Source organism: Hetaerina americana, unplaced genomic scaffold (genome assembly GCF_022747635.1).
Source record: "Hetaerina americana unplaced genomic scaffold, ioHetAmer1.1.p SCAF_3, whole genome shotgun sequence".
Classification (NCBI taxonomy): domain Eukaryota; kingdom Metazoa; phylum Arthropoda; class Insecta; order Odonata; family Calopterygidae; genus Hetaerina; species Hetaerina americana.
The window spans coordinates 49,559,822-49,574,413 of NW_027286874.1; the positions used below are offsets into that span (position 1 = coordinate 49,559,822).

The 14,592-nt window shown below is 36.7% G+C and overlaps 1 protein-coding gene across 3 annotated transcripts in view; it reads right to left on the reverse strand.

Moving 5' to 3' along the window:
- Positions 1-170: 170 nt before the first annotated feature.
- Positions 171-14,592, reverse strand: part of LOC139690723 (neuronal calcium sensor 2) — a 381,336-nt gene continuing 366,914 nt past the window's right edge. For all 3 annotated transcript variants that reach the window (XM_071588245.1, XM_071588244.1, XM_071588246.1), the window contains 3 exons: positions 6,150-6,293; positions 5,622-5,750; positions 171-2,684 (listed from right to left, as the gene is read on the reverse strand). In XM_071588245.1, the coding sequence (XP_071444346.1) occupies positions 2,508-2,684; positions 5,622-5,750; positions 6,150-6,293 (450 nt within the window). In that variant the 3' untranslated portion in view covers positions 171-2,507. The remainder of the gene's footprint in view (positions 2,685-5,621; positions 5,751-6,149; positions 6,294-14,592) is intronic.

Sequence of the window (14,592 nt, forward strand, 5' to 3'; positions counted from 1 at the left end):
ATTGGTAAACCGTATTTTAGTACATATTCAATAAACTTAAAGAGTAAAAACTATGAAATAATGACCATTGTTAAGGGGATTGTACTCCTATACTGGGATTTTTATGAATGGATATCTTTGGATCAAATCAGTAATCTCAGCTCTATCTTCAAATAAATATTTAATTTCAAAGACAGGGGTTAAAAATGATAACCAAATCATACAAATTCAAAATTATTCTTGAAGATTAATTTTTCATTTTCCCTGGTTTGGGTTAAATTTTTACAAACAGATATAATTCAACAAACATATATCATCATATTACTTGAATGCTTAACAATTATAAAGTACTTTAACAGCAGTATTTATATTACTGAAATATTTAATTCCTGACCTTCAATCGTATTGACCTTTTCATTTGTCATTGTCATTTTTTTGTAAACTCATAACATCAAAAGATAAACTCACATCCAGTGGCAGTATGCAAATCAGATCTACAGCATGTTTAATAAACTATGTACATTAAATGTTTACAGAATTCTCAATAAAAGTTCAAAAATAAGCATAGTTAACAGAACTGTATTTTGATTTGGATAAAAGTTATACAATATGTGCAGAGATGTACAAAAATATAAAAGTACATGGACATCCCAGGTTGATAGGGTCTTTTCGTTAAGTTCACTTTCAAATGCTTCTTTCTTCAACTCAACAAAAATCAACACATTTCCCCGTCTCAAATAAACTTTGATAAAAATATATACAACAACTAAGTTAATGGTATGAACACATATTAGATCTTTGGCAACACTTTTATGACGTAAAAGTGAAAAGCAATTATTTTAAACAAACAACTACTTCTACTTTCTATGTTAACAGTTGTCTAATTTATTGTATCATAAAGTAAGAGGTAATTAAGAATTTGACAGTTTTGAAGCTAGAAAACACTCACTACTATTTTTAATATATATTAATCATTGGCAAGCTTCAATTTTGGAAGAGGAAGTTGGTGTTAAGACCTGCTTTACGTGGATCAAATATTTGAACACCACAGCAGGGAAGAAAGAGGCTTTCAAGCAATGTATGTAATTTGATATGTGAGAAGGAGGAAAGCTCAAATGTCATTAAAATGTAACCACAACCATTTTGTGCACTTTTAAAAGACCAACCTGAAACAATATTATACAGAACATTTCACAGCACAAATTAGCTCCACCAACTTGACAAAACTCTGTATCCTGCTCTCGAATGAGAATGCAAACTTTTAAACATATCCAATCAGCTTATACATATTTTGAGTAATTTTTCACAGTAAAGATTCACATGGAAAAAGACTACACAAAATGTGAGCAAGTGGAAAGGAAAAAATCAAGGAGATGCATGGCTGAAAAATTATTTTAAATATTCAGGAAATATTAATGAATGAAATATAATGGCCATATAATATATAGTAGGTGTCAATAATTATGATTATATCGGCATTATTGTTAATCAATGTAAATGGATTGAGCACCTAAGTGAATCAAATTCTCACAGTTTCACATTACATTTATAATGTCTTGAACAGGAATTTTCATGACTCTAATGCAAACTATGACAGCTATTTAAAAAATAGAAATTAATACATCCACGATAAAATATGGTCCCATTAAGCCAAACAAAGGAAGTATTAGAATTTAAATCCATAGAGCAATTAATAACATTCTCACATGATTATCAGGTTTGAATTACAGTCAATATCCTCAATTTATGGTTTATACTGTTGTAAGCATGAAGATGATTTCTAAATCCATGTTTAAATACAGTTATAGATAAATTATAAACATTCATATCCTTTCCATGGACATAAATGGCATATTATGTATAACCAAAACATAACTTTATACAATGAGGAATGTGAATTGAAAAGCATATTTTCATATAACAGCCTAAAAGTAGCACCTTTTTGAGTCTCAGGTATAGATAGTAGAGAGTGAATGGGGAAGAGCAGGAAGAAGTTCTCATCATTAAATATTTTTCTCAAGCATACTAATGGTAAATATACATAAACAAATTGGATGTGTCACATATCTACAACCTTTTTCAATATTTCTATTGATCAAAGCATCTACATAGTTGAAGAACCTTTAATACAATATGATGCATTGTAGGTACAATATTATAAAATGGAATGCCAACTGAAAACACAACCAATTTGAAAAAAGTTTGCCTTCAGACCACATGAATTAACTTGGCCAACTTGGATGAAGATGATGAACTTTTTAAACCCCTCTTTAGCTATCCTTGTGGATGCTCTTGGTTCTTCCATTTTATGGTCAGCATGCCACATAAACTCAACAATGATTCCTGACCAGTTATTTCCTTCACACCCATCATCACTTCAGAACAAACTTCTATTGTTTGATCACAATTCCAACTTCAATTCCAAAACAATGCACATTATTTTTTCTGTACACCCAATTAAACGTATGAACTTTTGCATTGCTGTTGGCACACGCACACACGCAATCAGACACCACAATGTGCCCACATTAAGGAGCAAGCATTTTTGATAACTCTTCGTCCTGCAGGCAACCTTTCAGGAATTCTTCCTGAGTAAGCTGACCATCGTTGTTTTCGTCCATTTTGGCAAAGATGTTCTTAGCACGTTCCTCAGCAGAATCTGCTGGGCGATTTGATGAGCAAGCACCCAGCATGTCGTAGATTGCCTGGTCATGAAAGAAAAACGTTTGCATCATTAAAATCACGGAAAATCAGATGGGGGCTTTCATATTTACAGCAGCATTAAGCTAGAGAAAAATATGATGCCCAATATTTCAACTATGCCATCATATTAAATTAATAATAAAATTATCTGGATTGATCCCTTGACACGCAAGTCATATGTAGACAAAGTGTCATAAAAATGCACAAATTAATTGACTAAAATTAGTTACCAAGACTTTAGCATTGAATAATAGCATTCAGTATTAGCAATGTATAGGTAGAGATTGTGGTTCAACAGCGGGAAACTAGAAAATTTGATCAGATTTCTTGGCAAGAATAAGAGAAATTTGCTCTAGCATGGATTGGATTCTTGATAAAAAGACAAGTCATGAAGTACAAGCAACTTTTTTGGGTGAGAAAAATATACAGGCATGGTAAAATGAAAATTATTACGGATATAAAATACGACCGATGCTTTTTTTTGGTACATGCTTTACCTAGGGATCTCTATACTCACAATTTTTTTTTAAATACTTTTTTACAAGCCTAAGGTGCAGAACCCTTTTCGCGGTCATAGATTTCCTTAGTTACTTTTTCTTCCAAATGCTTGACAAAATGAGTAGTAGTATTTAGGGGAGGCGACCAACAGCTGAGGTCGTTTGCGCCATAGGGGATGGACAGGAAAGGATGAAGGGTGGAGAGAAGCCCGGCGTTGGCTTTAGCCTACTCTTTACGAAAGGCGCAAAGGGGTCCGCAGTTTTATGTCCCGTCTGACGGACTGCATACTCACTCAAAGTGCCCTCCAGAAAGCACCTCAAGTAAGGATCAAGATACCTCTGAAAAATATTCAACACCACCGGGATTTGAACCCGGGCCTTCTGGTTGGGAAGCCAGTATGTTAGCCCCCGCACCATCTCTATCCCCTTGACAAAATGAGCGCTGGGAAAATGATGAGGAGGATGATCAAATGACAGGTTTTATCTTAGTTGTAAGAGATATCATAACATACATAGACCAGAGTAAATAAACTAAATCCATTAATTTCACTCCTCACCCTTACACCAGAATTGTATAGTGCTTTACCTAAAACATAGGAAACATACCCGGGGCCTATATCCTAGGATAAATAATAAAACTTGAAAACAAAGATGTGTAAAATTGATTCAAGCAGGCTGACCAGATTTCAAATGTCCCAACTGTAATTATACTAGGCGTGGTAACATTTTGAAAAATATTCAAAACAAATTTGTCTTATTGAATAATTCCATCTTGCAAGTTCATTTATGAGTAGTGCGGATAAACCAATATTGCCTTAATCATAGTATATACCTCAAGTTACATGTGCTGGCATGCCACCATAGCTGTGAATGATTTCTGATAGCCAGCAGATATTAGAAATTGCAGTGACTTATGCTAGCTAAGCAGCAATAATTGATTAAAGGTGAAGCATTGAGCTTGCAGTAGTCACACAATGAATATCCAATGAATTTAGAAAAGTAAGAAATGTTTGGCAACATCCACAATTCTGGTCAACCTTTCCCATAGGCTAACATATATGTCAAAACTTGTTATGCTAACCCTATGCTATCTTGACTGGGGATAAGATGAACAAGCACCTGGGCCCCAGCCATGGTGCAGCTCATCTTGCATTGGCCATCCTCCTCATGCATCTCCCTCTGCCCTACATCCTAACCCGAAGCCTCAACTTACATCTTCATCACAGTTCCTAAGTTACTTAAAGGAATCAACCACCGAGACTTTGCAACCCTCTCACCCACTTATAACCTGAGCTAGCTAGTAAAATTCTGCTCCTACAGCTTCCGAGTGATGATAAAAGACTGAAAAAACTGTATGTTATTCAACATTAGCAGGATACCATGACATAAATGAATCTATGATATGAACCATTAGGCAGGCAGACAAAAACATTAGGTCTAGTATTTTTCCCAGCGCTCCTGTTAACACTTCCTACATTAGGATATGAGATATGTTTTTCAATATGTATCACTGGTAGAGACAAAAACTGCTTTCCAAAGAGTTTTTTTTTTTTGGCTGAACAATTGATCCAAGATCTGAAGAAGCCCAGGCTCACCTTAGGTATAGTACAGGCAAAGCCAGAAGGGAAATCTAGTGCCACTTAAAGAGTTATCTTTCCATGTATCCACTTTAATATGAGTCATCTACAGCCTGCCTACCTATATCTCAACCTCTGAAGACCCTTTTCTCCTTCCAATTTCATTTGGATCACTGGAGACCTCTTATCTCTCATAAGTAAGCGACCTCCTCAATCCTCACACCTTAGTCCACATGTCTCCCCTAATGTTTTGCTGACTTCCTTCCGTGGGTTCATCCCTTGGCCCCAGTGGTTAGGAATGAGGGTAGTGCCTGGTGTCTGATGAATCCCAGACTGCCCCCGATTGGAAGCGGTGAACATAGTGTGGGTTGATGACCACTTATAGAATTGTACTCTTATCATTATTTACTCAAGCATTTCATGGGTATAAAGGAATAACACTTCAAATGAAATTTGTCCTACTGGAAATTATGTGAATATTCTATTTTCAATAGCAATAAAACATTTTTTAAAGAGAATTTAACATTATACCATTCGATTTTTTTCACTTATTTCTGGGAAAATAAAGCTATGGCATTATTTTTTAAAACCCCTTTGACATAAAGTTCCAATCATGGAATATAAATCACTCATTTCAATATGACTAATGATTCCTTCAATGTACATATAGTTTGATACCTTCATGCTATGCTCCAGGTTTGGGGAAGTTTTGCTGTACATTGAACATACGCTTAATTCAAAAAGAAAGACATTTGAAAAGGTATAAAAAAATTTGCTGAGGGGTTAATTATAAATTAGCAACACACACATTTGTGCCACTTCATCTGGTAGGTACATTAAAATAATATCAATTAAAGAGTCGTACCTGGACAATTTTTGTCATTTCCTGAATGTCAATTACACCATTGCCATCCACATCATACATTCGGAATGCCCATTTGAGCTTCTCCTCAGGGGTTCCCGATGAAGTAACATCAATTGCTAGTAAAAATTCCTAAAATGAAGAAATTAACATAAAGAACAATTGCTGAGAACAACTCTTCATTGCTAAATTATTTTTTTCACACATTACAGAGAAGATATTTTATGCTCATTTTAAGGCTTATCTTAAAACTAATAGTTTCAAACTTATTAAATTTTTTGGAGGAATATCAACAGAGAGGGGAAGTAATGGATTGAATGCAATTTTTGCAATTGTAATGGAATGAAATTTTATGCATTTGTCCAATAATATTGGAGAAATAGTTAATTTTAAAGAGATATTAAAATATGGAATAGGGAAGGAGTTAAAGTTATCGGAGAAGTAGAGTTTAATTAAAAATAAGTCATGATATATTTTAAATATCAAACAATACCATTTACAACATTTTTAAGAACTAGGACTTAATCTTACCTTAAAGTCTATGTATCCATTTTGATCCATGTCAAATGTACGGAAGACATGGTCACAGAACTCTTCTGCATTACCACTTGGGAAGAACATTTTATACATATCCACAAACTTAGCTGGGGTCAATCTACCATTGGGACAATCTTGCTGCATGTTTATAAATTCATCGAAGTGGAGTAATGCACGGGCACATGAAAAAAAAATTGAGATACATAAGCAACTGAATGAAGTAACAAAATGAAAAAAGTCTAATTTTAAAGAACAATTAAAATTTACACATACATATATTTTATAGTTACAAAGCCATTTTTATATTTTAACCATTAAGAACTGATTCTTACAATGAACTTCCCATCTTTGGGAAAGTAGATCTAGAAATACAGCTGCAACCTTTAAATTACACTACGTTAAAAGAACCATTTCAAAATTCACTAACTCCCAACACATGAATGTGTAACCATCAATTTTGATTTGCTTATGAGAAAAAATAAATAATTTAAAATTTTAAAACATTTGAATAACATTCCGTGGTAGCACTAGCTCCTAGGGTTTAATTAGAGTTAGAGACTTCAATGATCTACAAGTATGCACCATACAATATAGTACATTGGTTATAAAATGTTTCAAAGGTTGATTCACTGTCCTTCAGGGTGTACTTGAAATTATTTGCGAGATATGTCTATAGTACGTTATTTACATTTTTTAGCAACTATCTATTATTGAAAGGTGGAAATTTCCTTGAACTGTTTGAAATGCAAAATCACCACACCAAAATGAAGTCAAAGTACATCACCTTGGTATTGGAAAAACAAATGAGTTATACTATATGGTGAGAATGGTGATATTAAAAATTACTATAATCCATCCAATGTTCATGAGTGCGATCAAAGTTTCAAGAATCCAGATGGTCAACCCCGCTCATTTTCAAAATAATTCCTTTATTTTATACAAAGCTAATTCCATCTCCAATTAATTACCTTAGCTAGTTGTTTTAGAAGTGTTGAATTATATTTGATTTCAACAGATAAGAAATTGTTCAACAATATATCTAAAAAAAATACGTCATCGAAGGACCAGATCGAATAAGTCTTCAGATCCATCAACGAAAAAATATTCTTGCAGTCCTCTGCCATGCACATAGACTACCAAAACATGACTACAATGAATTATAGAGCCAAAATTTCTCTGGCATTCGATTCAAATGAGGATTTCAACCACGCAATATAAGAGATAGTCACACTGTCATTTGACAATATCGTTAGTTAATTGTTGATCCATTCGGACTCGGTATATTTTATTTTGCCTTGAAGAAGGAACAACTTGAATGGATACTTGGGATACGTCACTGTGATTTTATTGTGGAAACTTGCGCGCCCGATAATTAGCAAGAAGCGGTAGTAACTAGCTCGTTGGCATGTGGAAGAGGGGTGGGGTCAGAATCAAATGCACCAGGTTAGCTCGGTTAAAGCGCTTCAGATCTGAAATTTCAAACTCAACTGATGCATTCGGCAAAGCCTCAGGTTCGGCATAGTTAAAAGCTAAGGCTAGTCGGCCAAATTCCGATCACTATGAATGGTTTAATTAAGGCAACTCGTGTTTAACAGTGCACGCAGTTGAAAGTGCTAAATCACCAATCGTAAGAGTTTGAGTTCGTAGAGTTCGAAGCAAGCATAAGAAAAAACAGAAATGCATGCAGGATTTGGCTGACTTTGGAGGCTGTCGATACATTTTACGGTTGTTTTAGTGTTGAAGTTACGAGTTGAATTACGAGACAATGTTTCCTGCAGTTCATTTTTGAAACAAGTGCGGTACATGGTGACCGAAAAATTGATCAAGTTATTTAACATATGATGAAGTTTTCTCGGATCTTCTATCGGGTCAGGGGTTCCAGATAGGCCGACGTTTCGATGTTCGACTCGTGCATCGTCCTCAGGGTATATGAGGACGATATCTTATTAGGACGGTAATATGGAACCCCTGACCCGGTAGAAAATCAGAAAAAACTTCATCAAGCAAATACGCTAGGAAAGCACCAGATCTTACTTATCCAACATTAGAGAACTGTCCAATAAATACGAGAAATGAGGCCACACAAACTTTATTTTGCAAAATGTAGTCTAAATCGATTTTATTTTCTTCAAAGTACTCTCCATTCGTTGCTATGCACTTATTCCATCTTCTTTTCCACTGTTTAAAGCCCCCCTAGAAGTCCTCGGCAGTTAGGCTTTTTCGTTTTTTCATCGTTTCTTGTTTTATTGTGTCCACACCTTCCCAGTGATGTCCCCACATCACATTTTTGCATTTTGGGAATAGGAAAAAGTCGCAGGGGGCGAGATCTGGCGGATAAGGACGATGATAAAGGATGGTGATTGATTTTTTTGCCAGAAACTCGCGAACAATCAATGCTGAATGTGCTGTTGAATTGTCATGGTGAAGTATCTATCCATCGCCTTGAGTCAAATTTGGCCGCACACGACCTTTCAAACGCTTGAGAACTGTACGGTGGAACTCAGTATTTACTGTTTGTCCTTCAGGAAGAAATTCATGACGAACAACAACTTCAACATAAAAGAAACCAGGAGCATGGCTATGATTTTCGATCGGCTTTTTCTTGATTTTTTGGTTTGATTTAATCCACTTGAAAACGGAAGTTTTCTTCAGAGCATTATCACCGTAAACAGCTGTCAACATTTCAGTAATTTCTTGATAACTTTTACGGCACTTCACCTAAAAAATTTATATTGATTCGTTTCTCCGTTATTTCGTCAATTTATATTTTTGACAAACAGTAAAAACAAGGACAACAGAAAAAAACATAACTGCCACCATACCCACAGCTCGACAATCCGCGAAGCACAGACGGCTCATTGGGTCTCAGGTGTGGGCTCAGGTGGGTCCGCTAGTGGGCGAGGCTATAGTCCGCTTCATGGCTGCCAGATAGCACCAGTTCGCGTATTTATTGGATAGGCCTCGTATATTTAAATTCTTGAGGTTTAGCATGAGTGACGCGCCTTTGAATACACGTGGCCGAAATGCAGCCACTATCTCGATACTGTGTGACAAAATGCAGTTACGAATCCAGGAGTATTGCTAAATGCGCTTCGAAATTAGTGTCATCCGAGTGTTCATACAACGTATCAGACAAAATAATAGACTATAGTAATATCCAACTGGATGTTGCCATATTATATATTATTTAAAAAAATTAAGTCAATTTTCCATAGATTATCAGCTAACAGAAGACTTCCCAAACTTCCTCCGCAGATAAATATTTGAACATACTACCTTGATCAAAAATTTCCCGGAATTTATTCAGAAAATTAAAAATACAAGTTTATTCATCTAAATCTATATTGTCCCCTTCAAAGTAATCCCCATCGACTGCAACACACTTATGCCAGCGCTTGATCCAATCCTCGAGTAGTACGTACATCCCTGAAAATTAATATTTATCTTAAAAGGCATAAGCCAAGGAATGTTGGGACGTCTTTCAAATGGCAATATTATTCAGAGTGGATAGCGAGTGCCCCATTCGCAAAAAGAATCGATAGGGAGATTGATAAATGCCTATAATTGGAGAGAAATTGTGACCTAGAAAGTTTACTCTTCCAACTAACCCCAATAGTGGCAGTGGGTCAAGAGTATTGGGTGCCCTTTGATGAATCAAGCCAAATGGGTAATAATCGTCAATTACTCGGACGTCGAAAGGCGAAGTTTCAATAACCATATCCTATGAAGGTGCTCTTCTTCATTACGATTAAGGAATAACGCTAAAATTGGTAGTCACTTGAGCGGGATGGCGTGATTTTTGTAAAAGGTCCATGCAAATACTTGCGTAAATTTAATATTTTATTGGAAAATAAATGAAGTTGCTCTACTCAGCAGAGCAGAGAAAATTCGCTTATTTTCCAATACAATATACTCTGGGTATTATCAACTTATTGAATGGTGTCTATACCTTCGGCTGAGCAAAAATAGCTAATGTCATAATAAACGAGCTAACGATAAGTTTACCTCCAACTTTATAGATTTTATCGTCTTCTTCAATCCAAAATGGAAGCGTATTACTATTAGATGTGAATAACTAAGTAACATCCATAAACGTAAATATTGTTGATAGCAACATGCATTTCATTTTTGTAATTCGGTTATCAATTCAAGGCAAATCTGGCCAATGGCCTCGTTATAAATTATACAAATTTATTTCATCAGATGTGCCCAGTATACGCTGTTATACCGAAAGGAAATATGTTCCACTCCTACGATTAGAATTAAAATTTTAATGAAATTCTTACGTTTAATACACAGAAGTAGAATTTGAAGGCGAAAAAACCCAATATTTAAAGGTGAAGGAATCATTTTATCAACATTGGAAATCACTTTATCAACTGCAACAGTTGCCAATTCCCTTTCATACCCGGATGGTTTGCTTTTCCAGATTATACTAGCATTTGGGAGTCCAGTTCTACGCAATCGAAATTAAGTATATATAACGTAAAAAATTGATAACCGGGTGCACAGACATAAAATAAAGAGATATCCTTGACAGTACACCCTATATGAATTAAGAGGCATATTTGAGTTATGAGGCAAATGTCGCTAAATGGGATAATCGTCAAAAAATACGTATTCAGGACCTTTCCTGCTGGTTAATCATGCAATGCACCACTTCAACAACGTACTTTTAAGTATATTCATTTGATGATTTCATGCGATGCTCTGAGAGAATAAGGTAGATGCCTCAAAGTCATTAATACTTGTACATGCAGAGATGTATGACGAGTTAAGAATTGCTATTGACGAGTATTTTGACAAGATTGTCTCAAGGATGTTCATCTTCACTTTGCTATTACATTTCCCGCTACATAATAACCCATCTTCGAACTGTGGCAGAATTGAATAGAAAAGATAGGTTAATTAAAATTTCATTTTTCAACGCCATGAAAAATGACTAATTTGATTTTTAAAGCGATCCAACCGCTGAGGTTAAAAAGACCCCAAAAAGAAAATCTCAATTAAACTTCATCCAGCGAGATCTAATCGAAACCGGCATATTTGGCGCACTCACCAGGAGAGTTAGCCCACCCGGCTAAAATTGAAGGAAAGAGGAATATGGATTACCCATTTCCTGAGGAAGCTGTCTTAGAAGTGTTTACGTCTTGAAATTATGGGAAGATAAGCATAAGTAATGGATAGAAAAAATTGCTGTGAAAAGGAGACAGGGAATTTGGAATTCGGGAAGACTTATTAGCTTCCAATTATTTTATGCAAATGCACACATTTGTTCTCTAATTCCGCGCAGGAGTTTCCTTATTCGCCTTCGTTTTCTCAAAAATAGAAACTCTTATCAATCACCTTATGAGGTGCACAGAGAACATACAGAAAGGGAAACTAGACTTCTGGACCAAACCTATTTATTCAAATTCTTTTAAAACAGCCAACCTCACACACATCTTTCAAACCCCTCCAGACATTATTTTACGATCTTATACCTTTCACAAATGAGATATCTGGAATATCCGAGGGTTGCTATTTATACTTTGAGCCTAATAATGAAAATACAGTAATTTATGGTTGAAAATTGCTATATTGCTTTTCGAAGTATTCTCCATGGTGATCAATACACTTTCGCATGCACTCGAACCAAGTTTCGTAACAATTTTTCCACTCCGATTGAGGTATCTCCAAAACATGGTTTTGGAATGCATCAACGGCTTCTTCAGGCACCGAAAAACGTTTTTCCACGGCCACGCAATTTTTTCTTGATACAGGGCAATTAAAACAAATCATTTGGCGCTAAATCAGGGCTGTATGGAGGATGACCCATCAATTCGACGTTTTGGCCAGTCAAATAGGTAGTTTTTTGAGCCGATCTGTGAGAGCTTGCATTGTCATGATGAAGAATGATCTTTTGTTGCCGCTTCTTTTTCGTATTTCTCCAAGCACTTCTGGCAAACAAATGCTCGTGTACCATTCAGAATCCACGGTTCTACATTGCTCAAGCGGTACGGTTGCCACATATCCAGTTATTCCGAAGGAACAGGCGATCATTTGCTTCGTGCACGAATCGTTTTGTCGGATTTGGCTCGTCTTGGGAGACCCATTCAGTGGATTTCTGTTTTATTTCGGGCTAATACGCATAATTCCAAGATTTTTCACCTGTGTAGAGGTTATACACAGCTTTTCATGCACCGTGATTGCATTTCTTGAGCATTTCATTGCGCCAATTGACACGACCATCTTTTTGAGATTTTGTCAAATTAAGCAGGATCCAACGCGGACAAATTTTTTTCACAGCTAAATCCTCATGCAATATCTTACTAATGCTCGTCCTACCAAGAATACCTCAATCTCACGATAAGTCACATGAAGATCTTCCTTTACTAGTTCTTCCACAGCACCAATGTTTTCTGGCACAAAAACTGATTATTGACGACCTTCACGAATTTCTTCGCTGAGCGAACGGCGGCCATGATGGAATTCGTCATACCAGCGTTTCACAGTGGCAAATGATGGGGCTCCATCGCTAAAAGTGGAAGTAAGTTTATCGATGCACTCCTGTCTTTATCATCCACGTACAGGGTTCGTCCGGAAAATAAGTGTACTGATTTTTTTCCCGCCGCTCCAGGCGCGCCCAGCACCGCTCTGACGGGCTGCGATTGGAGAGGGGTATGTTGGAAAGCGACGCTGAAAAAGGCAGTCGGCTCTGAGCTGTGGTGTAGTGAGGAGCTCTGTTAACGCGAACCTCCACGCTCGACCCACGTCACGGAACGCGATGCCGAAGCAGCGTTATTCCATCAAATTTGCGGTAAAGCTTGGAAAATCGTCTACCGAAACTGTCGGTATGATTAACCAGGCTTACGGGGAGTAAGCCATGTCCAGAAACATGATCTTTCGGTGGCACAAGATGTTCGTGGAGGGCAGAGAAGAGGTCGACGACGAGTCTTCGAGAGGTTCCCGATGATGCCTTCGCGGGAGCGTTCCAGGAATGGGAACGCCGCTGGAACAAGTGTATCGACTCACAAGGGTCCTATTTTGAGGAATATTAGCTTAAGATATGTAAAAGTGTAATACATTTTTTTCCTGAGCTCAGGACACTTATTTTCCGGACGAACCCTGTATTCAATGAAAAATACTAGTATTATGCTTGCTTTTAACATAGCTAAATACAGCGTGAAGAGTTGATAACAATTCAATCCGGATGGCATAGCTTGTCAAATATTTAACTAAATCAACGAGCACCTCTGTTGGAAGATAGATTTTCATGTAGGGGGAGATTAATATAGCTCACGAATTTTCGAATATTCTGGATGGTTTCAGCCAGACACGAAGAATTTCGAAAAGTCTTTGTAGCATATCAAGAATCTACCGGAAACTTTCAACATAAAGATGAGATAAATGTGAGAAAACAAATTCCCACATTGATCTCATCAGGTATTCAAGGAACTGTCAGTAGCGAATAGCAAAGCAGTGGGCATGTTTACCGAGCAGAAAAGCTTGTTTCTGTACAATTTTTATCGATAAAATAAGACAAATATATTTCTGAGAGCAGGATATCATATTATTATTTCCATAAAACCACCGTAATCAATGGGAAATTTGGTTCCATATATGGGGTAAGAGTTCACATCATCCGAAGCCATACACGGCGCGTGGAATTGACACACACCAGGATCTACACCAAAATGCGACACCCTAGAAATCATACACCTTGGACGATATACTACATTGATCAAAAAGTTCCCGGAATAACCACCGTGTGGCGCTCCCATCGTTCCGATTTGAGTTCTGTTTTTTTTGTTAAATTGGTACATCTGTTGTTGATATTCCCTTTAAATCTTAGTGTCATAACTTGACATTTGCAAAAGTTACGTAGCCAAGAGTACATCTATCTCTGTGTGTGTTGGCGATTTTTTACAATTGCAGAAATGGATTTAAATTTGCAACAACGAACTTGTATTAAATTTTGCGTAAAAAACGGATTTAGTGGCGCACGGACGTTGGAAATGTTGGAAAAGTGTTTCGGCAACGATTCTCTAAAAAAAACGGTCGTTTACCAGTGGCACGAGCGGTTCAGAAGTGGTCGTGAGTCAATCGAAGATGATGAACGCAGTGGCAGACCATCGACATCGAAAGTCGGTGAAAAAATTGATAAAGTAAAAGAAATGTTGGTCAATAACCGCAAATTAACCATCAGAGAAATAGCGGAGGACTTGAACATTGCCTATGGATCCGCCCAAGACATTGTGGTTAATGATTTGGGTTTCCGTCGTGTAGCAGCAAAGTTGGTGCCAAAATACCTCAATTTCATGCAAAAAAGAGACCGTGTTGACGTCGCAAAAGACATGATTTGCGAGGCTGAATCCGATCCCACATTCATCAAAAGGATCATTACTGGAGACGAGACGTGGGTTTATGAGTACGACACGCAATCCAGACATCAGGC